A 27,486-nucleotide genomic window follows, 5' to 3' on the forward strand; every position below is an offset into this window, starting at 1 on the left:
AAACAAGTGAAAATGTGTGAAATGCAGACTTTCGTGTTCTCGATTTGACGTCACATTACCCGCTAGAGCCATTCCTCTTTAAACTCGGTCGTGGGGCAAGATGGCGGCCGATTTTCCGTATTTTGACTGGGCACAGAAAATTAAAGATTTGAGCAAATTAAGAAATTTTTGCAGAGAAATACTCCAAAAAATAAGCTTATTTCGTTAAGCGAAAAAATTTTTTGGGTATAGGTGCACTTTAATGCAATAAATTATCTCTTTAAAAGTGTGTGCCATCTGCTTTCTAGTCTGAGCATTTTGTGGTAATGGAGATGGAGATATTTTCAAAATTCTACAGGCCTTCCATTCACTCTCCTTACCTGTCCTGAGGGGATCCAAAAAGAAGAAAAACTTTCTAACAGCAGTGCACACATAGAAAGAATAAAATGACTTCTCAAGACCATCCAACTAAAGAACAAATTGAAAGGCATAAAATTTTAAAAACAATTTATCATTTTTTACTTCAAGTTAAAGTAACCCTCTGCCTCAACAGGAAAACAACATGAGGCAAGAACCTCACTTTTACACTCTATTGAAAATTGATCATTCCTGAGTAATATCATTGGAAGGGAGTGGTCTGACTGGACAATATCACTTAACACCTCCAAAAATTGAAAAGCATTTCAGGCCAGGCTGTTATTGTTCCAAAGTTATTTGACAGTTGTTCTTTGAATGGCATTATATACCAAAGAAAGTGTTACCGGTACTTAGGTTGATGACTGGACAAAAGGGTTTTTTTTCCTCATTTTATCATTTTTGTCAAATTTACAAGTTGCTTTCTATATATTAATAATTGTGCATGACCATTGAGGAATGTTTTTCTTTTTTTTTTTTTAAGTTATTCAACATTGTAAACTTTACACAAACCATCTCATGATCTGATGTGGTACACTGTAGGATATGACTTTGTACACTGCATCACTATAATTCTTGTGATAAAGAACAACTAAGTAATGACTTACAACTGATTTACATACCATAATTCATATCCTTGCGTGGGTATAATTATAAAAAATACCTGAGGTAAGGTTGGGATTAACTCCAAAATATAATTTTCCAGGTCCTGAAAAAGATAATTAAAATGTCCATATTCTGTAACATCTTCTAAAGATATATTAGAATTGTTAGTTATTCAATACAAATTTTTAATCTCTCAATCAAAACTCTTGCCCATACTGTCACTGCTTCTAGGATAAGCAACTCTTGCCCACTAGCAGATACATGTGTCAACAGTGGATCAACAACTAAAACTCTTAAAGAGAAGCCAAGCAGGGGAAAACTTTCTCCATGAAAAGACACACATTCCAGTTATTTAGAAAACCATAATGATTACATTTTCATTTGAATATATCAACAAAGTTGAAATGGTAAATTGGCCAACGCTATGATTATAAAAGCTGATGTTTCAAACGTTAGCCTTTCGTCGGAGCGAATAGGGCAATTGTGGGTTGTGTGTGCTTTTAAAGGCTGAAAAAGGACCTATGTGATTGGTGGGAACATGGTAACGAGAAAAACACAAATAAATCAGTGGAATGAAAAGCGTTCGTTGATACCTGTGGGATTTAGACTGCTGGTTTTACATTTTCAGATGTGAGATTGACAGAACCCAAAAGTTTAGAGTAACTTTTATTAATCAGTTGACAGAGATACTGGTATTTGAAGTATAAGGAAAAGTTTATTTGTGCAGATAGTATAGTTTATCCTGATACCATTACTGCAGGCTTACCGACTCTTTTAGGTATCCTTGTCCTGCAACATCATACAAACTGAGGCCTATTCTGGTTTGATGAAGCCAAACTGCAAATAGGAAAAATAAACTCTCTCACAAGCAATTAGATAACTGCACATCAGAACTATGGAATGACTTCTTCACTAGGCAAGGCTGCAAATAACAAACGAGCAGTCGCCGGTCACATTGTCCAGTCAAACATGCTTTTGCTTGGACGCTACCCTTTTTTGGCTGGACAAATTTTAACAGTCGGAATTCTTGCGATAGTGAACCAAGATTGCACAGTAATCCTTTTACAACTAAAAACAACTGAATCCAAGTCGGTCTGGCAAGAAAAATTACAAGTTAATAATTTTACTACTCTTTACTGCAGAAGCACCCTCACATTGAGTATGTGGAATGGTTATGCAAGAGTAGACACAACCGCAATTGTCCATTTTACTTTACATCTGGCAAAATCACTTATAATTAAATAATACACTTTGGAAATCACCACATCAGTTCTTCAACTGAACTTTAAATAAAATATGCTGTTATATGCATACTGTTATTGGCCTATTGCATTCTTGTTTTCACACTCTGTGTGACATGTAATACAATGGGATCGTGCGTTGAATCATCTGGTCGGCTGCTTGAGATACAATCACGTCATTTTCTGGTACATTCCGAATGCGTTACAGATAAGAATATTTTGAGTGTAAATATGTTTCCCTTCATCTAAAACAGAAAGGATAATAAAAAAAAATGTTGAGTGAACCGTGCAATTCAGAGGTTAGTAATAACATAAAATATCTACATGCAGACAAATCAAGACAAACTCTCTTTTATCTTGACCTTTTTTTGTTTTCAGTACAACTCAGAGCTCTATTTTTAAAGTTACAGTTGTGAATTTTTGTTAGAGTTTAAGAGTGGTCGGATTCTCCAGGTTTTGGGCCATTTGCTCGCTTTGTGCACTTTGCAACAAATACTACTTGGAGTATTCTCGATGCAGCAAAATTATTCTTCGTAAGGGTGCTTTCCTATCATTCAATCAGTCAAACAATCAATAACTTTATTTAAGAGGAAATTATGGTATCTAGCCAAAGGTAAAACCCTCTACTGACTGGGAACCTTTAATAAAGTAGATAAAATAATGGAAGACATGATGATTTGCGGTCGCGACAGGACTTGATGACATTGTGGAAATTTGCGACTGCCAGGAATTTCTCAACCACTAACTTATCTACTTTTATAATCGTTTTTTTTTTTTCTTTCGGAAACATGACTGTTATCCCTTGTGATTATCAAACAGTTAAAAGTTAAAAGTTAAAATTTCTTTGAACAAGTCGATAGATGACCAGACAAGATGTCCGGCCACCCAAGGATTTGTCCGGACAGTACCCAATTTTGACCAGACATTGTCCGTTGACCGGCCGTTATTTGCAGCCCTGTTAGGTACATCATACGTGAACTTGAAAAAGAGCTTCATAGCCAACAGGAAAGTAGCTGCCAATTGAAAGCAGAAAAAGTGCACTTCAAGCACATCCTTTGAGCCACATTTCAGAGATTAAAAGTTCTTTTTGTAGCAGGGACAATCACATTTACAAACTGGAGATTTTAGCCAGCTGGCACCCCTCATCTACAGGTACATGTATGTGAACATGTACTTCAATGACAAGTGCAGTGTACTCCAATTCAGATATTTAATTTTTAATACTTTAAATCTATAAATTTAAAGATGTAAGTTCTAAGTGCGACATTTTTGCTGTGAGGTCAATCATAAGAGACATTGCTCACAGAAAGCTGAAGTTGGTGTAACCTAATGTAGCTTCAGTCAGGTAATATTAAAGGACTTAACAGAAGTTATCACACAAATAAAAATAAATTACCTTGCTTGAACTCACCTTTGCGCATCACATAATTGAAAAACTGCATAATTGATATCCTGAAAATAAAACAGGCATCTAACCATTAGATTCTTTGAATACATTTTTTCCTTTTTCAGAGCCACATTTGCAAGGAACAATTATTCTTATATTTGACAATGCTTGAGTGAAATCTACCCCTATCCCATTTTAAAACTTTTAACATCTATTGACAGGTCATGGTTTCTGAGTTCCCTACACACAAGACCATCTTTCTGCCCTTTTTGCAGAATAAACAAACTAGTTTTTTTTGCTCTTTTTCAATAAAGGAATTATTCCACTTGCACTCATGGAATTCATGTTTACTATTCTACTCACCTTCCAAAAGGATCCTGTTGAAACAGCTTGGCAAAAACAGTTGAACTGAAAAATGGCCTATGGAGTATTCAAGATAATGCAAAATTACAAATTCATCACATGCAATAGATTTTATACATGCAAATTTTGCTATTATGACTGTGTCATTGCATAACACAGGTATCCCACACTACTAACTTAAGTGTTAAGGCAGCCTAAATTTAAAATTTTACCTTTATAAATCAAAGCTTTTAAGATCTGGGCACCTTAGATTTCCAAGAACAAAGCCCCTAGGCACCTTTGATTATTCTATGAGCAAAGCTTTCAAAATCAACCAGTAGTGCTCAAAGAATTAGAGTAAGACTATAAATTTCTCAACTTTACCTGCACTTTTCACCAGCCTCTCCCGCAACTTTCAAAAAGTCTTCATAGTTGATCATCTATTTTATCAATTACAAAAGAAATAAACAAGTTGTCTAAAAGACCAAACCACCATGTGAATGTTAACTGCCTTACAAAATTCTTACTACAACAAACATATGAAACATATGTGTGAACTGCGGTTATGAGACATATATGAGCACGATCCTTCGCAGTAAAGCACTATTTGAGCAATAGTGAAAATCAGACCTGAAAAAAATTTCAGGCCTGTACGGGATTCGAACCACTGACCTCTGCGATACTAGTGCAGCGCTGCACTAGTATCGCAGAGGTCAGTGGTTCGAATCCCGTACAGGCCAAAAAAATTCTTACTATGATAATCTCTATTGATAACCAATACAGACCACAATGTTTGGGCAACATAGTTTTATTGACTTGCAGAGCAAGACACTGGTGTTGAAGATCAATGAACTGAACCACTAAGGGTGGTGTGGGTGGGAAAGCATTGACTAGCTTGAAACTGGATGAGTTTCAGGGGGGATCTAAAAGCCAATACACTGTAAAAGCTAGGACTAAATGATCAGAAGCTTGAAGTGAGTGTTACCAATACGCAAGGCAGCAAGGTGTGTGAGGCATGGTGTGTGGCATGTGAGGCATGGCACGAGGCATAGGAAGCATAAAGACAAACTAAAGAAACAACTTTAATAAAAAAGAGCCAACTGTAATGAACATATACATGTGCATGTAACAACCCAATACTCTTAATATTGTAATAATAGAAAACCCTGAGGGATTACTTTGTAACCATACAAACACTGCTATTTTAACATATTTTTCCTCACACATGGTGGGTTATTGCAATTCCTATCACCTTCTACAAATTTCTCTCAATGCCAATGTAATACTAGCTTTCTATAGTGAAAAAAAAGGGATAAATGTGAATGTAGATGCATCATCAATGCTACACAGTGCTGCAAAATCCTGTAAGGCCAACTTACAAAAGACAAGAGCCTTAAGAAGAACAAGGCTCAATTCCCACAACAAAGATTGTAAAAGGACTTATTCTACAAAAATGCACCAACCAAGAACATGTTGAGTGATTAATGAAATCAAAGCAGGAGCGAAAATCCATCGAAGGAGGGGATATCTATAAGTGGACATTAACCACTGATGTGGTAATTTAGCACTGTCTCACACAATACCTGTTCATCTCCAAACAAAGGCGGTGTGTGGTGCTTATCAAGTAAGAACCACAGGTTCTACAAAGAAAAAAAAATTTGAATTAATTAATAAGAGTGTATATATCAAGAAATACATGGCTGCAAGGATTATTCTGCAGTTTGTTCAATGAAGATCTTACCACAAACAAAGCCTTTTTACCTGCAGTTCATCATTGTCAAGGAGCTCTCTACTCTTTCTCTGGAGAAACACAGCTCGTGATTCCTCTCGCAGTTTTTGTAACAAAACTTCATCTTCTGAAGGAAGCTGACCAGCAAGAGAAAAGAAGAGAATTAAATTAGTGCTTGTGTATGCCACTGTCTAAACAAATTTACCAAATGGACTCAGGAGGGATAGATAGTAAATGCATACATCAATATCATTAACACTAGAACAAGCCCCCTACTACCATCATAAAAATGACTTTTAATTGTACAAGCTATCAGCTAGGTCCCTGATGGAGAACATCACTTTAAGTGCATATTGTGATTCCTTTCAGTTGGTAACCTTGTTGAACTTGTGGATAAATTATACAAAAGAAACTGAAGTGGATTGGATAATTATTAGTCCCTTAACAACCACACAAAATTGGAAACGTTATGTGTACCAAGTGCACGTAAAACAGGCCCACACCTGATGCTTTAACTTTACGTTCTGTAATTGTACCTTGAAATAAAATCTAGGTATAGCGTCGTAACTTTTGGTTTTGCCTTTCCCTGCCCCTTTCCAATCACTGTAATACTTGGTAAACAGCTCTGTCTCACTGGGAGACTTATTTTCTACATTCTCAGGATCTAGATTTTGAAGGAGAGAAAAACAAACAGAGATTACAACAGACAAACAAGACATTTTGACGAATCGTGTACGATTAAGTATTGTTTAATTTCTAAACATCTAGGGGAGTTCGATTGCGACAAAACATCGTACCTCCTTCTTTTTCTGCCTTTTTCCTCTCGTTAAACCTTCGCAATGTTTCAACCCATCCTGCTGCACTCATTTCAGTTTATGAAACCTCTTGGCACTCTGAAAAATGACAGACTAAACGGGAGAAATTTTTCAGCCAATTATTCCTGCCATGTTCTATTTTGGACGATGACACGTCAAAAAGGTATCATGGGAAAAAAAATCAGAGCAAACTCGTCCCAGTTTTAATTGGAGTTCTAATTGAAAGCTTTTCTTAAGATTTTTGGACGCAAATTGTGCTAGTTTTGTACCGATCAGATCGATGGATGAAAAAGATCGCTAGAAATATACCTATCCCACAATGACATGATCTTCATCCGTATGGGAAAACTTGTTCGAAACTAAAAGTTAAATTGCGGGCAGTTTCCAAAGAAAAAGAAATTCTAATCACGATCCGTGGGCTTTTCCTTGGAAACAAGATTTAGGAAATAATCAGTGATGTAAGTTCTGACCAATCAAGACCGAAGCAATCATTTGGAGAAATTCCCTTGAGAATGGTTCGACCAATTAAAATAATCTGCCTGTTCCAGTTTTGTGCTTTCATAATCATCGCTACGAGCAACACAGAGCCCTCGCTCTCCCTAGAATAGAATACATTTTATTTATCATGGCTGGTCGTCCTCCTTGTGATGAACTTACCCTCGCTCAACACGAAAATAATGGGTTTGGACCACTCTTAAAGTCTCGCGGTAAAGCTGCAACAATTGCTTCAGTTGTCATTACCGTGATTGGAGGAACGATGTTACTGTTTGCTGTAAAGGAAAACGAAGAGAGAGAAGGAACGCATTTCATATTATTTACAGCAGCCTTGCTAACCTTAAGTCTGGTTCTCGGGGAACTTGTGCGAAGATTTTGCCTGGTATTTGAAGAGATTCAACACAAAAACACGAGATATGAGGGAAAATGGGAGCGGGTTTTGAACGCCACTCTTACTTTTAAACATGGCAAATGTATTTTGGTCGCTGCCATCGCTTCCACTCTAACACTGTTTTTCTTTTTGTTTGAACATTACGAGGTTTTCTGTCGTCCACCCTATGCCATATTGTTTTCACTCAACTGTTTCGTCGTTCCACAGCTGCTTTTCTTGGTGGGTCTCCGCCAGCCTTCTGCTGCTGAGAGATCGGAAATCAACGAACGAGAAAACAAGAACGTTGCCGAAGGACTAGCCTGGGGCTACTACTTTGGGTATCTGAAGCTGGTGCTGCCAAGGCTGGAACGTCAAATAGCAAAATCAGAGAAATTCCGCCTTCAGATAAAACACAAAAAGCTTTTCATCTTAGTACCTAAATCGTGCTATATATATAGTGAAATTGAAGAAGCAGATTACAGGGTGAAATGTGCCGGTAATCTGCCGGAGATCAAAATCAACAGGGGAGGAATTAAGGAGAGGATTTACAAGCACACAGTACATCAGGTAGAGATGCTTCGCCCAGATGGAACGACAGAGGAATACCACTTAGTACTGGAATACGCCACCCCTCTGATGTCCTTGTATCAGATGTCTCAGAATTCAGCTGCTCCGTTGAGTCACGAGGACCGAACACATCAGGTAAGTAGATGACCAAAGTAAGGTAAACTGTTTTCTCCTGCTTCTGAGGTGATACAATGGGGCCATTTATGACTAGGAAATTGGATTGCGTCCAACAAAGGACCCTGACGCAAAACGGAATTCTTCACACAAGCGTGGCTGAAGTAGGACGCTGAGTGTTCTTTATAAATGGTTCATATCTTGCTTGCGGCTAAAGTTTGTCGCTTTTGTACATTTCTTGGAAAAAAGATATTTTTCACTCCTCTAATAACCAAGAATTTGGTGAATTCTTTCTTCGATTACAATAGTTTATCATACATTCGCCGTCAGAGTGTGAAGATCGAAAGTAGTGCCACGCAGTCCCTCTAAAGAAACTACTTCTCCATTTCTCCGTTTCATCTTTAAGGAATATGGAGTTATTCAGAGTGAGAATAACGTTTTGAAATATTTACCCTCCTGGTTTACTTCAAGGGCTGATATGCATGAGATGAATCATGAATAGTTTGACTAACATGCCGTTTTTCCCTACAAACTTAAGGTGCAGTTATTTATTTTGAAACTAACGGATATACTGAATAACTGTGAAGAATGTAGAGGGAAGTATAAATTGGTGCCAATTTCGGGAGATGAAACAAGCAAGATTGCAGATGTTCTGGTTGGAATTCATAATTCTTTTGATGAAGAGTTGGACGAGGAAGCTTGTAACTAAAAGAAGCAAGAGAACAGATCCTTGACTATTGTAGAGAAAGTAATACACATTCTGTATTGTTATACAAGTTTTTTTTTTTTCAACGTATCAAGTTTTAAAAAATTGGAGCTCTATAAGTAGTTAAAGCCGAGCCCTATAAGAAGTTAAAGCGGAAATCTGTAAGAAGTTAAAGTGGACCTCTATAAGTAGTTTAAGCGGAGCTCCGCAACTAGTTAAAGCAGTGCGCTATAAGTAGTTAACTTTTATCCCCGCTAAAACCTGTATTTTGGCTTAACTAGTCTGTTTTGGTTCCCTTATCGTTAACTCCAAAGCATACAAAGACTTTGACGCCCACTGTTTTAAGATCCATATTTTCTTTAATCAAATCATTTTCTTTTTTTATGTAAAGCTCTAGAGAAAGAAGAACGAATTTTTCAATTCGAGCACCACAACGTCTATACCGGTCCTAAGTCCGGGGGGGCGGATCCAGGATTAAGTCAAGGGAGGTTCGGAGAATTGTCCGAGGGCATGCCCTCCCGGGATACTTTGAAAATTAGGTCTTCAGAATCATGATTTCTAGCATTTTGAGGGAAAATGTTACGGGGTCTGACTGAACCACCCAAACCACCCCTGGATCCGCCCCAGGTTCGTGGTTCTGACACCACATTTAATTTAGCATTCTAATCAACGTTATTTTAACGACTTCCTAGACGCTGTAAAAACGTTATATTACGAGCACTTCTAAAAGATATCGAGTTTGCAGCTGAAACGATTGCCATTTCATTGTCAACATCCCCAAAATGTATGGTCTTTTTCTTTTCACTTCTGTCTCTCTCCCCTTAACAGGACAAATAACATGCACAACCATAATTTTCATTGAATAACTTAGTTATCTTTTTCGGTCAATTTGGTAGCTTTCAGCCTCTGTCTAAAGACTTCTAACAGGTTTTGACAGGTTTCGATGTTGTTGGCCGTTATTTATTTATATATTCATTTAAACCTTAAATAAATAGATAGATAACTACGTAAATTGAAGCTCCCCTAAGGGGCTTTTGAGCCACAATGCAAACTAACTAAGTGCTTAAAAATCCCCACTGGCAGGAGGCAGACCAGTGGGCTATTTACAGAGCGCAGCCGAGGAGTTGAATCAGGGGCAACCGAGGACAAATCCAGTGAGTGGCAGGGTGGAGGACTTGAACCCGGGCCACCGGATTACAAGTCCAGCACCCTAACCACTCGGTCACGCCGCCTCCTCTGTATATTAATTCAGCTTCATTTAGTAATATATAGCTTCATTTGGCATGTAGAGAAAAACGGTTAATCCTTCTTTAATTAACTTAGCCTCATAGTTTGCCATATCGTATAGACCGGCCTTGCAGCGGAAAATTGGATGGCAAGTGCATTAGACAATTGTTTACTTATTTATAATAAATCACGGTGGAGTCTTTGCTTTAATCTAGTTTGTTTATTTTTTTCATGTGTTCATTTTTTTTATGGCATGATCAAATTGCTGTTGCTCTATTGAATTCTGTAAACATGAAAAGACAATTACCCCATAGGCGAAGAGCCTCCGACATGATCTTCCCTTGTCAGTCGTTGAATTTTAACAAACACGTGTACTTGTGTTTAATTGGGGTATGAACAATTTTAATACCTTGAACTTTTGAGCTACTTTAGTGGAAGTCAATGGAGATTAACTGCTAAGAATATATAAATGTTTATATCCCAACGGAAGAATAAAAATAAAAGCGTAACTACGGCATAAAAATGATTTCTCGTCGTGTGTGATGAACCTGATTTTTAGAAGGAATTTCATTACTTTTTACAAAGTAATCTCAATTTCTATTTACTTTTACCTGTCTTAACTGTGCAAAGACTATTTATACAGCGTAATGCCTCCGTTTTAGCCGTCGGAAGCCCACATTTATGAGTTAGCTCTCCACAAGCATTCCTTACAACTTGTTAGAACTAACAAATCCGTTCCAATGGACCTCCTTTTATCATTCAGACTGTCATGTTGTATCGTAATTCGAGTATTATTGATGAATAAAACAATTTGTTTCAGGAATATCTTGACAATTTGAAGAATTTTAGACGGCGCTTTGAGAGTAATTAGCTCTTAATTAATGAGTCTCATCACCAAAATGAATTTTAACAGTTTAGGAACGATCGCCCGCGCGAAACGACATTTTTCTGTTTGGAGCCATTCTGCATTAACACCCTCAGTTTAGAGTAAGGTCCTTGCCCTGAATATCATAGATTCTTTTAGGGGTTTCGTTTTTTTTTCTTTTTGTCACTTTGAAGACCTCTCATGCAGTGTAAGACCCCCAAAGTTTCACTATGGATTAAGGTATTAGTTTCAAACCCGTGGCTATGAAATGGAAAATATCTAATGAATCCACTGGAAAATGCCGCAAACATGAAAAAAAAAAAAAAATGTTAATCGTGCGAATGTTTTGCCAGAATTGAAGTAGACTTGTCTCTTTTGCAAACTGTTTTATGTTTCTGTTTGCTGGATAATATAGCACAGCATCATTAACCGGTAATAAGCGTTAAATAGAATATATTACTTACTCTCTCTAGATTGTGTTGTTAATCTTAAAAAAGAATACGTTAAAATTGATAATACTAAAACCACTAACTCTATTTCTGAAAAAGAATAAGGGAGTTGACCACGAGGTTGAAAATTTTTTAGGAGTATGGTTTGCTCCCCACATTGCTGAGTTTCAGCTTGTTCTATTCCTACAATCTTTGATACAAAAGGAGATTAAGTGACAGTTTAAACTAGCTTGTTAGGATGATATTGGCTGTACGAACAACACAGCCTGCCTTCCTTTGGCTTCAGCCATAGTGTTCCGGCTTAATTTGTTAAGTTCCGGCCCCAAGGTTCTAAGCTGACAATAAGATGAGTTTTGTTTCAGTTTTCAATCCATTCGAATTTATTACGTGATGAAACTTGTGGTGACTCAGTGCCTCTTAATAATGATTGGTTAAAAGAATTGCGTTTATTCAAATAGTCCTTTTAAAGTAATTGTCGTGACTTCAAATGACTCAGTCGCTTTTGACACTTCATCGCGTCGCGTATAACTTCAACGTCATAGTTTTCCGGGTTGGTGAGGCAGATGCTTTTACAGGATTTTGGTCACTGATAAAAGCAACAGCTTTAACAGAGAAATCAAGTCTTCACTGAAGAGTTCAGTGATCCCATAAGGGGTTTCAAGGTAAGATCTTAGGAACGCTGTGCAGTACCTTTACGGCATGCGGCAATGAAAAAAGGCCGGATTGCCTTCTCCATGGAGCCGTTGATCACTAAAAGAAAATACTTGCAATTACTGTGAACAATCTCTTTAGCTCTCAATGAAGAGTTAATTTCATAATTATAGGAAAAATCAGTGATTGTGTCAGTCATTCGTTTACCATTGCCATAAAAGCCATCATTAAGCTTGATTGTTTGACCTGTTCTTTTGGGAAAAGATATTCAGTTCAATGCAATGTCGCGGCTTTACAAAAATTGGGACAGCAATTCTTAACTGGAGAGCACATCCAAGTCTACGAGGATGTTTGCAAATATGAAGTATTCTGATTATTTTTTTGTGGTCACTGTTTGTTTCTGCAAGTCCTATATTGCAGAGAAGAGGTGGGCTGAATATTAAGTTGAACATAATTTACTGTTGCACTCTCCTCCACAGAGAGTGAAGAAAAAAAAAATCGTAGTAGCATTCCATGGGATAAGAGATCGAGAGAGGAGTGAAGAGGGCTAACCGGTAATAGATTTCTAAGTGGCTACATACCAGATGACTTAAAAATATAGCTCTTATGACTTATAGATTGTTATTTCCACTATTTTGCCTCCTGTGGCCTTTGTCGTGTTTACAAATCAAAGGACTGCAATTACCTGAGCTCTCCAATAACCCACGTTCATGACCTCCCCGTTTCCGCCATCAAATAACCATGCCTCTACTCTGAGATTGCGGTAGATTTTTATGGTGAAGTAGCTTCGTTTATCCTTCGGAGGTCGATTCTGAGAATTGATATTGTTCTTTAAGCAATTCAATTATGCACAGAATTTGTCGAAAACTGAGAGCCACTCAAATTATGAATTACTTCTTAAACACTTTGTTCAGTGCAATAGCCTAGAGCTATCTCACGCAATTAGCTAAGGTTCTCGCGTCATTAGCATGGTAGTCAGCTGTCTAACGGTGGGAGTGGTCAGTTGGGTGTATTGAACTTGTGGTTGAGAGGAAATCGTGTTGAACACGAAATATTTGTGCTTCAGTGATGCCTTTGTTTGTTTGCTTTCTTATTCTACTTAAGAAGCTGTCTGTGTCAAAATATTTCGATTATTAAAAAATTCCTTAAGACTGCGGATGATCGTCGGTGGAAAGAAAAAAAAAACTTTAACAGATATAGTAACAAAAAATAAAAACTGACACCGTGACACACGGCCCGGATTTGGAGAAATTATCGGATTATGGCCAAAGAAATTCGTGGACTATTATTCACCTTCCGCAACGCCGACTGTGAGTTTGTGTTTATTTAGAATTTTATACTTCCTTTGCGTGTTGTCTGAGCACATGCATGTCTAAGGACTATCTCCGCCAAGGCGCTATACTAGTTGTATCGCTACACACTGTCTCTTCCCTTAACACATTCCCTCACAATTTACTCTGTGATTGATCAAATAAATAAAAGAAAGGAATTCTAACTGCTCGTTCTTCAGGTTCTTCGTGTTAGAGTTTTTTTTAAATCATATACACCCTTTATTTTGGGCCAATGGAGGCTTTAAACGATATATAGGATGTCGAGTTATGTTAAAGCTGACTGACTTGGGAATAAACGTCCGTTGTCAGAGGTCGCGCAGGATTACCGGCGCTGAGAACGTGCACGAAACTGTAAGGTAAACTCTAATTTTTTCCAGTCTTCTATTACTTGTTTTCGGTAACACGTAATGGTTTTTATTCTTCTAAATTTAACATTCTTTTACATCTGATTCAATTTTGTTGTTAAACCAGAGATCCTTTTGGCCATGTTATGTAATTTATGACGCGTAGACGAAGGGACTATTTACTGACGGCTGTGATAATCTAATTGCTTTATAAAGCGTGCGATTTCTCGGCGCCAAGGTAGTGTTTTTTTTTTAATATATGTCTACAAATTCTCTTAACATCAGAGGGTCCAATATGCAGTTTCCAGTCAGGAAGCTTTTTACAAACAATCGGACGGTAATTTCTTCGGGAGGAATGTTTGCTGAATTGGCAAGAACACGAGTCAGCGTACAGCCGCGGGCAAATACAAGTCAATTAGTCGGCCACAAAATAACAGTCCAGCTAAAGCGCTTCCCAATTTATATTCACTAGCGAACATAATCACAAGTCTTTAATTAATCTGGCTTTCGCTGCACAGTTCGTATGCGGTCTTAATTCAGCTACTGGGTAAACAAGGAACGTTTTGCAACGGCATTTATCATATTTGCTATTTTAATTTCCTGCAAGAGGATGTACGTGTTAATTCAACCTAAAAGGTAAGAGAGTGACCGTGAGAGGAATAACGAGAGTTTCAGGTGTTTCGTCAAAAGTTTTTGAGTGCTAACTAATAAGGCCGGGGTGACAGGTTGCATTTGGCACCAACAACTATTGAATCGCTTTGCAGTGGAATTGTGTAAAATAGCATTGGTTGTAGCGCTTAGAAGCAAACCATCAACAAATGACATGTTACACGTGAGACTTGTTCAATTCGTCATCATAGGCATATTGTAACTCTTAAATGTGTCTTCAAGCCTCAATATTCGTCTGCGACCTTCTTTCAAAAATGGACTTAAAACAATCAGAATTGTAGCAACCACGCATGATCTTAAATGTTTGTCGTTTCAAATACGCACAACTATTTCCCTTGCTCTCTGTTCTTCATGTGCTAAGGTGGGTCAGAAAGGTTTTAATTTGCAAGCCTGAGTGTGAACATCGGCAAAGTATCAGACAGAAAAACTACGAGGAGAGCAAATTCTTAGGGGGTGAAGGTCTCTGTATAGCGCTTGCAGTCGCGGTTCTATGGTGATCTTATCCGCGCTATATACTTAATGTGCCCTTGCTAATGACCAATCGCCGGCCAAGTTAGATATGGTAACCGCATCAAGAGTTAAAAGCACTAATCTGCTATGAATTTATTTGTCAAATAAAGCGGCAAATCTGTTGGCTAAATAAATTCAGAAAGTTCAAATTGATGATAGACGAAAACACAATAAAGCGCTGGGAGAAGAGATTTGAAAGGAGAAAAAAAGTAGAAAAGAGAGAATTATGCAATAAGTAATTAGCTTGGGTAACGATAATGAACTGTGATTGTCACAAAAAAGGCAGGCGTCCAAAAGTCGGCTTTGTACTCTAGCTCCTTCGCGGATATCTAACAGGCTAGTGGTTTTCAAATGTCTTCCGGCATGCGTTAAACTTTTTGTGATTCAGAAACTCGTATAACGTTTTCCACCCAATTCGGGAAAATACTTGTTTCTCGTCCAATCCAGCTCGAGGTCTAAACCATGTAAGCCAATCCCTCAACCGCGCTTTCATCACGGCAACAGACCTTAATAGACTTCTAATTGGCTCAGAAGGAGGCTATTTGCGGCTCGTGTGATGGTTTATTATAGAAAACCACTTTGTTATATCATTAAACAAATCTCATTATACACGTCTTTGCAAATGATTTGGAAAAAAGATAACCTCGTAACATTACACATTCTAGTTTGTTTAAAGGTTGACAGCTGACAAAAATTTGCAGACCAGAATGGTGAGAATTTTGCTCCTATTTGCGATCTGTGTTCATGCCGCTTTTACCTTGACGATCTGTGATCGAATAAGTAAGTCCTAATCAGACGAGCTTATCCTTCTATGAAATCCTAATATGAATCGTGCTTGACAAGGAGCATAGTGCTCACGATCTCAAGTTGTTCAATCGATAATAGGTCAAACTCAACGCAAAAGAGCCACATGATAAACTACATGTTGACTGCTTGAGCCGGAAGAGCCAGCCAAAACTCCTTGACTCTTGGGCAGCGCCGATCTTAGACAATTAAATATCATATGGCTCAAACGAAACATAAGAACCTATTCATGGGTGGAGAGTCGTATTTTTACCAGTATACTGTTCTAATATTTGAAAGTTTTGTTCTAAATAATCGGTTTATTTAACTTTAAGGCTATAAACGTCTAATGATCACTTTAGTTCCTCGGATGAGTGAAATGCTTTTTATTCCATCCAGTAAGTGGCATTTACCCTGAATGACACCTGTCGGAATCATTACTCCTGACGGAAATATCGATCTTTCAGACATTACCGTTTGAGATTCTGTGGTTATCTTCGGTAAATTCACGTCAGCGCAAAATTTTTTATAGGAAGTCGGCGGAGAGTTTGACAGAAACCTTCAATTAAGTAGTGAAGTCGCTGAAGCTTGAAATATTTCACGCCCATAGCGAAATAGCTTTTCTTAGGGCCTCTCGACCTTTTTTATTGCCTATTGTAATTATTCTCAAAGCTACAACAGTGGACTGAAGCTCTGGAAATTTTTTTCAAGGTTTTCTTACCTGTTTTATATCGCGAAAAAGTAAGTGAATTTAAGGAGCTGGCCGGTTGTGACTGTCGTGCGATCTGTGTGACTGATTCTAGACTGATTTTAGACTTCTTTTATGACGTAAATGCCAGTCGCTTAGTCCGGCGCTCCGTTGGTTTCAGTTGCTATTTTAGCAATAAATATTCCGCAAATGTTTATCGCTTTATTTTGTCTCTAAGCTGTTCCCATACTGTATTGGTAAGTATTTTCTTATTGTCACTATCATGTAGAAACCATAGTCGCTGCGAACACTGAAATCATTAACTCAACCTAGGGTAAGATTTCGATGATGACATTGTTTAGAATCTTTCTTTAATACTTTTCGCAATATTTCTGCAATCAAGATTTGTAAGCATCCTTTCTTAATTGAACGCACAAATATTATGATGTTGAAAAATCTGTACTGCGCTACTATCGTCATGATATTGTTTGAAACACGATAAATCCGAGTGGATCTCATCAATACTTTGTTGTATCCAGCATCCATGTAAACAATATAAGTTGCGACAAACCACTCATGTCCTCAACATCTCATCGTACGCATATCGAAAGATACTTAAGTTGCTAAACTTTTTTTTTTCAGCAAAATGAACGACGGTGGAGAATATACCTCCTCCACGCATCCACAGAGAAAAGCAAACATCATTTCGTTTCTGCTCTTCTGGTGGACCAACGATTTGTTCAAAACTGGAAACCAGCGCCCTTTAGAACAGTCTGACTTCTGGCCGTTGCACGAAGAAGATACTACTTCTGAATTGACAAGAAGGTTACATTCACAGTGGATGAATGATCTAGACGACCACAAACTAACTGGCAAAGAACCTAAGTTATGGAAAAGTGCTTTCAAAGTCCTCTCTCTTAAGGACCTTTTAGTAATTTCCTTCGCCGGGCTGATAGACTCCGTGGGTCGATTTCTTCAACCCTTTTTCCTGGGATTATTTATTTCTACACTTATGTCGGACAGACCAGAAAGAGATCTGCTTTGCGGATGCGCTGTATTGATGCTCATAATTGTAGTGATGAAAAGTGTTGCTGTCCATCACAGTAGCTTTAAACTGTACGTCATTGGCATGCGAATGAAGGCTTCTCTCAAGGGAATCATCTTTAAAAAGGTCAGTATTCTTACCAAATTCTCGCCGGTCCAAACGAAAAACAAATAAGGAAGGGGTTGACCACTCAGTTTATTGACAAGAGTTTTTCCTCGGGCGCGCCCATCTAGAGAGAACAAACTGCAAAATTCGCACCAAATAAAAAAAATCAATTGTTATTGTGTAGGAAGGACTTTATTTATATCAATCAGCTGTTCTTTGTTTGCTCTTAACTCGATCAACTTTGTTTTTGGGAGAAACGAGATTCAAGTGCCCTTCCCTTCCAGTCAATGGGAACTGATGATAATAATAGAAATGTTCCTCGAAAGAAAAAATACAATGCGCCTTTGGAGATAAAAATTCTTCCTGAAAACATGAGAAATCTACGGGAAAGAGAACACGAAGTTTGGGAGAGATGGAAATTTTATATTTTGTGTTATCAGTAAATGGACAGAATTTTAAAAAAAAATTCAAAGGATGTAGCGTTCTTTGTCGAGAAAAGGAGCTGTTAGCTTTAGGTTGCTGAGTCATCTGGCGGCCTACTTCGGAAGTGAACCCATACAAGGTCGATCCATTTTACGAGGAACTTATCAATTGCAATGATTACGTGTCAATAATGGACGGAATAACGAAACGTGACGGTGTTTTTCAGGGGAATGGTTTGAATCCAGGCGCACCGACGTTTTGACTGATGGAATGAATGACATATGACTAAAATCACAAGTCTATCGATAAGCTTTGGAGAAAAATTAACATTAATTTAACACCTTCAAGTTTTTCCTAGGCCGGTTAATACATTATTGTCCGGAAACCCGAAAAACCAAATTGTAGAGGAGTACTACCTTTTATTGGAAGTATGACAACGAAAGATTGCTAAAGCTTCTCGCCAAATGTACCACACTTAAAATGAATCGAATACTAATCTCACCACTCTGTAAACATGTTATCAACGTAAATCATCTAAACAAGTAATCAAGGTGCAACTTGTTTGTTTAAACGGGAAGGATAAACATGAAAATTATCATTTTCATACTTTAAATAGAAAGTATTCGTCTCGACAGGACATTGTTACCATCAATTCCACGCGTTTTCCGGAATTTCCGATTAATTTTCAACGGAATGTTCTGTGTAAATTTAACTTATTGCTGTTTTCTGAAATATTTCTGGACGAGTTCCATCTGTCAAAAACGGCGGCACGGAAAAATTAAGGGGCATTCCTTCCCGAATAACGTCGGTTTTGTGTACATCAAAATGCAGCAGGGGAAAATAATATTCCGGAGAGAAAAAACACCATAAGCAGGACGATAAATGTACTGTGCAAGCCAGAGTTAAAAGAATTTCAAAAAGTAAGCTCAAAGATTAACAAATTAAATTAAACTCAAGCAGATCTAAGCTCTAAGTAGGGATTATTGAAAAGCCGTATTCAGGTACTTTGGAATCCTCTTTGAGGTTACCAAGTTGGTTGGAAGTGACAGCTCTTGCAAGATCTTGATTTTCGATTGGATTTAAGTGGATTTGAAATACACAAAGAGAAAACAGAGATAAGTGAGGGTTTGCCAGAATGCAACTTTTGGCCATTACGAATCCTCCCACATAGTCTGTGGTCTTGTCTGTTGATTGAAAACTTCCGTCGCAGTGAATCATTGGGGTGACAATTTACTCCCTATCCATCAACATTTTAAAGCATTTCATTCCAATGTTCTACTTTTCTAGATTCTACAACTTAGTCAACACATGCTAAACGACTTTACCAAAGGTCATGTGGTCGATCTGGTGACCAATGACGTTCAAAGAATGGAACAAGCTGCCAGGCAATTCTTCCGCCTTCTCGTCGCCATTTTTGATGTTTGTGTAGTGGTACCGTTGTTATGGTACTTCATAGGTTGGCAGGCATTGACGGGGATCATCTTCTTGTTTCTTCTCGTGCCGTTTGGTGGCTACTTGACATACCTGTCAGGAAAGCTTCGCCTGCAGACCGCTGTCATCAGTGACCGGCGAATAAATCTCATGACTGAAATAATCGCTGGGATACGTGAAGTTAAAACGCATGCGTGGGAATGGTTCTTTAGAGATCAGGTGAAGGAAACTCGGAGGTTAGTGGAAAGAGTAAAATCAAATGGGAAATATTCGTACTGGGTTTCACTACGAATTTAATAAAAGGGACTGAAATTAAATTATGAGACAATCAAAGTTCTATCGAAGGAGATTAAGCCCTGTACTCAAGTTTCCTTCGGCAAGGTTTCCTCGATAAATGTCAGGGGAAAGCTTCTTAAGGTAAAACGGTAATCAACAAACACTTTTATTTTCATTGAAAATGGCAGCTGCCTTAGAAAGGTGTTAGTATCAGTAAAGTAAAGTCTGTTTACGAGCCTAGTGGCCCATTAGGCCGGTGCTTAACTCCGGTTGCTGTAGCATGAAGCGACTAGGAGTATTTCTACTCCCCCCTGGATGGGATGCCAGTCCATCGCAGGGTCACCCCCAGCATTAAATTGCCGGTACCCATTTATACACCTAGGCGAAGAGAGGCACTGTGAGGGTAAAGTGTTTTGCCTAAGAACACAACGCAATGTCCCGGCCGGGGCTCGAACCCGGACCACTCGATCCGGAGTCGACCGCACTAACCATGAGACCACCGCGCCTCCACTGGTATTAGTATTAACATGGGTTAAAATAACAACGTATAAAGAACGTGCTGATGCATGTTGGTATAAATCAAAAGTGGGATTAACCCTTGTCATAATACATGTTATCATATGACCTGTCCGGCCCCACTCGCGCAATCCCATCGAAAACCATAGAAAAACGTGTGCAGGGCCGGACGAGTTGACGTGAGCCGGTCCGGATAAAGTTGTCTGGCCCTGCTGGCCTCACTTCGCTTTGTTGCAAAAACTTAAAGGAAAAAAGAAATGAGAAAAAAAGTCGCGTTTTTCAAGGAATTGGGAGTTTCTTGATCTGACTTGAAAGAAAAAAAGGAGAAGCTTTAATTGCAGAATGTTTTTGTACTCGAGTGGCTACGTGTGTCCATCTATCGCGTCTTCTTTCGTTTGAATTTTTAACACGTAGTGCTCATATGATAAAATGCGTATTGACTGAGTTTGGTCAACCGGACAGAAAAGTATTTGGCTCTCGGTCATGACCTCGAGCCAAATATTTTACGTCCGGCCCTCCCACTCAGTCAATAAGTACGTATTGTATCCTGTATTCATGTACATATTGGACACTTGTTCCTCCTCCTGTAACCTGCATGAAAGTCTCATACATCCTTTTTATAACATGATACTCTTTTTTGCAGGAAGGAGATGAAGATAATTCGTTGCAAGAGTATCCTTCTATCATGTGCGATTTCTCTTATGTATACCTCGGGGATTGTTGCTTCCTTTATTTCTCTCTTGACTCTCGCTCTTTGTGGCCATCACTTGACACCGTTCATCGTTTTCACTCTCTTGTCCATAATCAACGTTCTTCGCAACAGTGCACTAAGGTCCATTGGAGAAGGGACACAGTTTGTTTACGAGGCTTACGTATCATTTCAAAGGATACAAGAATTTCTGATGCTGGAAAACTTGCGTAGTGTGACTGATGTAAAACCGTTAACCAAATTAACGGAAGAATCATTGAAAAAATCTAGTCCTTTTGAAAATGAAGAATTTGATGTTATCATCAATGAGCTCACATGTTTTGAAGAGTCATTGAAGAAATCGAGTGACATCAATATGTTTATAGATGATCTTGAAAGCAAAAATAACCGTAATATCCTTGAAAAAAAGAATCTGGGAGAGAGTCAACCTGAAAAACCACTAACAATCAAAGACGAAGAGTTGCAGGGAAAACCAGAGAAAACGATGGTCAAATTATTCAATGTGACTTGCAAGATTGATTCCAATAAGTGCTCGGTGAAGTCAATTTATTTGGAAGCAAAAGACGACCACTTTGCTATCATAACTGGTCCGGTGGGCAGCGGAAAATCAACATTACTGTCTGTAATTACCGGAGAGATTCCAGTTACTGATGGAAATGTCCGGTGTTCCGGGACAATTGCTTATGTACCGCAGGTACCTTGGGTCTTCTCTGGTACCCTACGAGATAACATCTTATTTGGTCGACCATTTGATTTCAACAAATATGTCCGAACCATCAGAGCTTGTGCATTAGAAAAAGATATTGAAGGATTTCCTAATAAAGACCAAGTGGTTATTGGAGAACGAGGGGACACTTTAAGTGGTGGTCAGAAGACTCGCATCAGTTTGGCTCGAGCTGTGTATGCTGATTGTGATATTTATCTGCTAGACAATCCACTTGCAGCTGTCGATGCTAATGTTAGCAATGATATCTTTAATCATTGTATTCTTGGCATTTTGTCCAGGAAAGTTCGTCTTATGGTTTCTCACCAAGAGTTCCACATGAAGTTCGCAGATGAAGTCATTGTTTTGCATGGTGGCTCAGTTATCGATCGGGGAACTTTCTCAGAACTAGACGAAAAAGCAACACTGGTGGACATACTAGAGCCTCAAAACAAAAGTTTCCACGAAACTTTTTTTGAGGAACTAATCACTAGAAATACCAAAGTACATTGCTCCGACAACAAGCAAGTCAAAAGCATTGAAATCCCGGACGAAGACCGTATGACTGGAACAGTGTCTTGGAAGCTATACTGGGATTATTTAACAGCAGGAGTACATCCAACCATTTTAGGTGGCATAGCCTTGATGTTCCTTCTTTGCCAAGGTAAGGAACTTTGTCAACGTTCTTTTGTCTCTTTAAATCCGTTTTTATCTTCGCCATCCTTGTACCTCTTTAATTCACCCTCGCCTCTTTGTCATGTTTGTCCCTAAAACACGATTATTTCATAGCTTTACTCCGTATAGATGCTGTTCTCCAAGACCCTTGATACTACTAAAATAATCGCAACGAAGCCTCCTTTAAAAGGACGGCAGTAAACCTTTGTTGCTAATGATTCGGTAAGAACTAATCTAAAAAAGTTTCATTCTTCCATAATTTCTTCCCCGGCCTATTTTTCATCTTACACCAGTCTCACTTAAGTTAAAGAAAAAAACCTTTCTCTTTTCCTGCAGAGAAGAAGGGCACTCAACTTCTGCCCTTGGCCTTGTCATTCATTTTATTTCACTGCACTCCTTCCACAGGGATGCTGAGTGGATGAAGAGTACATTAACTAATTTCAGATCAGCCGCTTATGAAATAGATAAAGCTTAGGGACGACCTGCTGAACCGAATGCTTGCACCAACCGTACCCAAACTGAACCAAATTTGTTAATTTGATTTTGCGCAATAACTTCGTGCACGCTGAGCAAAATTATACGGGACTGAAAAGCTGGGCTGTTCACACTTCAGAACCCTGCATCAATGCTGCAAGTTTGCAGGTAGTTGCTCTGTACATTGAAACATCAAACGGACACAAAACCCCCCTTAGTCGATAGTGTTCTCTCATTTAACGGTCTATCGATTTGAACCTCACTGACATTTCATTTCCATTTACTGTTTTCAGGAGTAATGGTTTCACCAGACCTGTGGCTTTCCTTTCTTACAAGACTCTCTAGTGAGGACCAAACAGACAGGATTAACATTGGAATCTACGCAAGTTGTGTCACTGCAGCGGTTATCCTTGCGACGATTCGAGCTTACATGTTTTTCCAGGTGGTATTGAGATCCTCAGAGAGCCTTCACAATGATATGGTGACAGCCCTCCTAAAAGCACCGGTGTTATTTTTTGACTCGAACCCAATCGGCAGAATCCTTAATCGATTTTCTAAAGACATCGGCTGCATGGACGAAGTTCTGCCGAAGACATTCCTTTTTGCAGTCCAGTTGGTGTTGTTCGTCTTGACTGCAGCTCTCGTCCCGTGGCTCGCGAATGCGTGGCTAGCAGCAGTTGTAGTGCCTATCATCATCCTATACATTTACATTGCAAGGTACTTCATGAAGACTTCTAGAGAACTGAAGAGGCTAGAATCTGTGTGCCGCAGTCCTGTGTTGTCACATATCTCGGAAACATTAGATGGTTTGGACACCATTCGTTCCCGCGGAAGACAACGCGATTTTGCTGATCAGTTACACAGGTAACATTACTATTAATGAGAAATTACCACCGTGTCCTCTTTTCATTGTGGTGGTGAAAGAAAACACTTTTTCGCATTTTTAAGCACAATATTTAAGTTGCGTTAAATTCCTAAATGACCTAGAGCGGCTGTATTCCCATCATGTAGAATTTCGTTCGTGTCAAGACTGGAAAAGTCGTGCTAACAGTGAATTGCTGAAAGTGATGATTGGAAAGCGAGGGAGGAGACTTAGAGCGTTGGTTGTATGGTTATTGTGCCGAATTTCCTCCGTGTTAAGGCTGGAAAAGTCAAATGAAATACTCAAAGTAATGATAATAAGCCGCAGAAGAGACTTCTTTGGTGTATGAAGGCTGGTTTTAAGTCTAAAGAACATCTAACTGAATGAAGACAATGAAGTTTTGTGATTTTGTGGGGTTGATGTACTGATATTGAACTGAAAACAGGCACAAAGTAACTCTGATTTCACACGAATGCGTGTAAGAGGACATAGGGAACCTGAATAAGAAGAAAGAAGTCTTTGGAGATGTGGTGACCTTAATTTGTCTGATCTCATTCTTTCCAACTTGGCAGATATCAAGACGTACACAATCAAGCATATTACATGGTATTGGCCGCGACTCGTTGGCTTGGAATAAGATTAGATCTCTTATCTGCCATCTTGATCGGCGCTGTTGCCTTAGTTGCTGCTCTATTTTGCCATGACAACGGTAAGCAACAACCTAACAAATCGTGGGTTCTCCCTTACTCAATATAGTTTAAGGAATTACTCATTTTCTGTCGAGAAATGTTTGGTGGGTTTCTAGGGTAATAATCATATTTGCTTTTCCCACGGGTAGTTATATTTGTAAAATGCGCCATTCGTCTTGTATAAAGAATGTTCTTTTGTCTATGACAATAACCGATTTAATCAGCTAATCGTCTGACTCCGGACTTCGAAAGATTATGATATTTGGGGGCACCGTTTCTTCCTCTAAATGGGGACAATAGGCTCTTTAAGTTGAACCTGTAGCTTCTCAGGAAGACTCCTCAGTGCAGGTAAAGAATGATCATGAGAGTGGGGTTTTGATGCTCTTTTAGAAAAAGCAAAGTGCCTTTAGCAAGAATAAAGGAGGTAAGTTTCTAAAGAAACTGTGGTGCTGCGTCGGTGGGGGTAACAAGGTAATTTGGTTATATCAACTAAGTTAAAATTGTAAATTGGCCATCGTAAAGAGTTAAAAAGTTGACGTTTCGTCAGAGCGAAACTTCGCTCTGACGAAGGGCTAACGCTCGAAATGTCAGCTTTTTAATTCTTTTACAATTTCAACTTAGTTGATAGAACCAAATTGCCTCTATCAAGAGTTTGCAACCGAACTTATCGGCCCAAAATCAACCGAGTGTTTGAGTTCAACCAGTTCTTATAATTCACTACACTTGCGTACAAGATTTACAAAACATTAGCAAGGTCTTTTATGAAAAGGTTTGACGGTATAATATTAATTTTCAGCTCTCGTTGGTCTTGCATTCGTGTACGTCTTTGAAACTTCTCACTTCACCCAGGTATCTGTTCAACAGTCCTGTGAAGTCGAGAATTTGATGACATCTGTAGAGAGAGTAATGGCAGTCACCAAACTAGAACCTGAAGCGGGCTACGATACACCAACAGAAAAACCAAAACAGTGGCCGACAAATGGAGACACCAAATTTACTGAGTTATCTCTCACATACTACCCTGACGGACCAGCAGCACTTAAGAAAATTAATATGAACATCGAAAGACATTCAAAGGTTGGAGTTGTCGGTAGAACAGGATCCGGGAAATCAAGCATAGTTTCTGCTCTTCTGCGCATGCCTGAAGCTGAAGGGTCAATCACCGTGGACGGAGTGGAGCTTAACAGTTTAAATCTTCAAGACTCTAGGAGTTGCATCTCCGTGCTTAGCCAGAATCCTGTTGTGTTCAGTGGATCCCTTAGAATGAACCTCGATCCACTGCAAAAACACAGCGATGTTGATTTGTGGGACGCATTAGAAACTGTGCAATTGAAGAAACTCGTCGAGAACTTTCAGGGCAAATTGGATTATACTATAACAAACAAAGGAAGAAATCTGAGCGTAGGAGAGAAGCAGTTGGTTTGTTTAGCTCGTGTTTTACTAGAAGGGAGTAAAATTGTGGTCCTAGATGAACCCACTGCTCATGTTGACCCCAAAACAGAGCAGATCATACATGAAACAATCCATGAAAAACTCAAAAGCTCAACAGTAATCACCATCGCCCATCGGCTTAAAACCATTGAAGAATGTGACAAGATTGTACAGCTAAGCGACGGAAAGTTAGTTGTGGAGTCATGTTATGTCTAAAGTAGGTACGTTCGTGAACAAGAGAAAACAAGCGTCATCACTTACACTTTCGTTTCCGCCATTCGTACAAATTAGATAGTTTTTTTTCCTATACTTGCGAACATTATGATAGTTAGGTTATTTAATTCGATATTTTGTATTTGGTTTTCCATTAGTAGGTATACGATGTAAAACTGCTCCGATAAGTCATGTGGCTGACTAAACGGCTGTGCTGTTCTGAATAGTGACGCGAAACTTCTGAATTGAGCTTGTTTCCTCACTTCCTGAGAGAGGAAAGGTCATGACAAGAAACTGGGTTTCAAGAGATAGTTTATTCAAATTGAGTACGAAAATTTTGACCTCATATACTTTATTACACATATATATTCCTTCTTTTAACAAACCCGCTAATAACAGACTGTAAACTGTCAGTAACTTGAACCCGTTTCAGTTTCCTCTGATCTTCCAGTAAAAAAGGTTTTGACCAATAGGAACATGCTCAGTACGTCTCTCATTTCATAACGACACAAGTTCTCGTGTTATTGATTTCCTTAACTAACTTCTATCGTACAATGGTGACCAAACTAAATCCATTGTGGTGTCCCAGTACCCAAGATAATAAAATTGATTTATATATATTATTTAATATCCATTTGTACAATATTCCATTCATTAGAAGATATAATTCACCAATTTCATCAGACACCGACCTATCTACATTTCTTCTCATCTTCTTTATTATGTAACCTGATAAAACATCTGTGCTTGACAGACAAAACAAGAACATTCATTCATGAGTGCCGTGTTATTCAGAAACTTAGTCTCAATTACAAACGGGCTGTTGTATCGATATAAGTATAGGAAATAACATGATTTCGAGTGTAATTTGATGTTAATAAACACGATTAAATTTTTCAAAGACAACTTTCGATGTAAAAGTGTCTTTGGCTTACTGTGGAATCAACTGTCGCGTCGTAAACAGCCGAAATGACAAATCTTCACCTAAGAACTCTCCATTCAGCTTTGATGTTTTACAAAAACGTTTAAAAGATCTTCCGTATCGCTGCCAATTATGTATTTTGTTTCAATAAGATGTTCAGGTCTGTCTAGCGAGCATGATGCTTATCTTTCCCGCGAGTTCTAAAAACAAGAGAACCAATCTACAGTCTGCGCCAAGGTTCTAAATCAAGCAGGTGCTCTTATTGTTAGAGCTGAACTTCTTGTTAAAATGGAGAACACCCTGAGTTCAAGGAAAATGAAAACTTGCAAGTCCAACTTGCTTTCCAACTGTCCTCATTTATGTAAAAAGGGTTATTTATAAGAGTGATATAGAAATTATCATAATTCTTTTTGGCTGTCTTCCCTATAACACTTTATCATATGTCTCGGTTAGTACGTCTTACTTCCTCAAGTTCTCGGTCTGTTCAGTAAGTAACGGAAGATCGCTTATTCCGCTCGGATTTGGGGCGCATGCGCTTTGCACCAAAAATCCGAGCGGATAAAACTCGGCCTTGTGACTTATAGTGCGGACCTCGAACTATGTTAGTAAGATATTGATTAATTTTTTTTTTTCGCAAAGCAATGGTGTTCATAATTATTATTACAAAGTATATACACAAAACTATTCTCTATTTACAAACAAAAAAACTGTATAATCCACTTCCTAGTAT

The 27,486-nt window shown here is 38.6% G+C and overlaps 3 protein-coding genes and 1 long non-coding RNA gene across 9 annotated transcripts in view; 3 read left to right on the top strand and 1 right to left on the bottom strand.

Annotated features, from left to right (window-relative positions):
- Positions 1–6,725, bottom strand: part of LOC111321893 (serine/threonine-protein phosphatase 2A regulatory subunit B'' subunit gamma) — a 13,566-nt gene extending 6,841 nt beyond the window's left edge. Inside the window, exons 1-10 of one of the 3 annotated variants that reach the window (XM_022924889.2) lie at positions 6,496–6,725; positions 6,235–6,362; positions 5,731–5,835; positions 5,553–5,609; positions 4,354–4,409; positions 3,991–4,047; positions 3,652–3,692; positions 1,766–1,836; positions 1,058–1,102; positions 360–447 (exon numbers count right to left, since the gene is read on the bottom strand). In XM_022924889.2, coding sequence (XP_022780624.1) covers positions 360–447; positions 1,058–1,102; positions 1,766–1,836; positions 3,652–3,692; positions 3,991–4,047; positions 4,354–4,409; positions 5,553–5,609; positions 5,731–5,835; positions 6,235–6,362; positions 6,496–6,565 — 718 coding nt within the window. In that variant the 5' untranslated portion in view covers positions 6,566–6,725. Of the gene's footprint in view, positions 1–359; positions 448–1,057; positions 1,103–1,765; positions 1,837–3,651; positions 3,693–3,990; positions 4,048–4,353; positions 4,410–5,552; positions 5,610–5,730; positions 5,836–6,201; positions 6,363–6,495 lie in introns of all 3 variants that reach the window. The other 2 variants (XM_088735439.1, XM_088735438.1) reach the window with 2 other exon arrangements.
- Positions 1–27,486, top strand: part of LOC148722076 (uncharacterized) — a 153,159-nt gene that overhangs the window by 23,409 nt on the left and 102,264 nt on the right. The window lies entirely within an intron of this gene.
- Positions 7,052–10,202, top strand: LOC111321938 (stimulator of interferon genes protein 7-like). Its single transcript, XM_022924960.2, has 2 exons — positions 7,052–8,080; positions 8,598–10,202. Exons 1-2 carry the CDS (start codon positions 7,139–7,141, stop codon positions 8,766–8,768), a joined length of 1,113 nt encoding a protein of 370 aa, XP_022780695.1. The 5' UTR covers positions 7,052–7,138; the 3' UTR covers positions 8,769–10,202.
- Positions 11,700–26,740, top strand: LOC111321870 (ATP-binding cassette subfamily C member 4). Of its 4 annotated transcripts, XM_088735435.1 has the most exons (8): positions 11,700–11,968; positions 12,437–13,267; positions 16,925–17,453; positions 19,143–19,522; positions 20,722–22,154; positions 22,933–23,503; positions 24,074–24,210; positions 24,987–26,740. In XM_088735435.1, the coding sequence occupies exons 3-8, from the start codon at positions 16,929–16,931 to the stop codon at positions 25,835–25,837; spliced, it is 3,897 nt and encodes a 1,298-aa protein (XP_088591561.1). In that variant the 5' UTR covers positions 11,700–11,968; positions 12,437–13,267; positions 16,925–16,928; the 3' UTR covers positions 25,838–26,740. The 4 variants fall into 4 exon arrangements, with proteins under 4 accessions (XP_088591561.1, XP_022780593.1, XP_088591559.1 ...); XM_022924858.2 differs by lacking the exon at positions 12,437–13,267; XM_088735433.1 differs by lacking the exons at positions 11,700–11,968; positions 12,437–13,267 and adding an exon at positions 13,508–13,644.

Source organism: Stylophora pistillata, chromosome 10 (assembly GCF_964205215.1).
Source record: "Stylophora pistillata chromosome 10, jaStyPist1.2, whole genome shotgun sequence".
Taxonomy (NCBI): domain Eukaryota; kingdom Metazoa; phylum Cnidaria; class Anthozoa; order Scleractinia; family Pocilloporidae; genus Stylophora; species Stylophora pistillata.

Bases quoted from the DNA above. Each gene is read 5' to 3' on its own strand.
- LOC111321938 (XM_022924960.2), top strand. From the start codon at position 7,139: ATGGCTGGTCGTCCTCCTTGTGATGAACTTACCCTCGCTCAACACGAA. The intron at 8,081-8,597 runs GTAAGTAGATGA...TACAAACTTAAG, and splicing joins ACGAGGACCGAACACATCAG to GTGCAGTTATTTATTTTGAA.
- LOC111321870 (XM_088735433.1), top strand. From the start codon at position 13,556: ATGTTAAAGCTGACTGACTTGGGAATAAACGTCCGTTGTCAGAGGTCG. The intron at 19,523-20,721 runs GTTAGTGGAAAG...TCTTTTTTGCAG, and splicing joins CAGGTGAAGGAAACTCGGAG to GAAGGAGATGAAGATAATTC. The intron at 22,155-22,932 runs GTAAGGAACTTT...TACTGTTTTCAG, and splicing joins GATGTTCCTTCTTTGCCAAG to GAGTAATGGTTTCACCAGAC.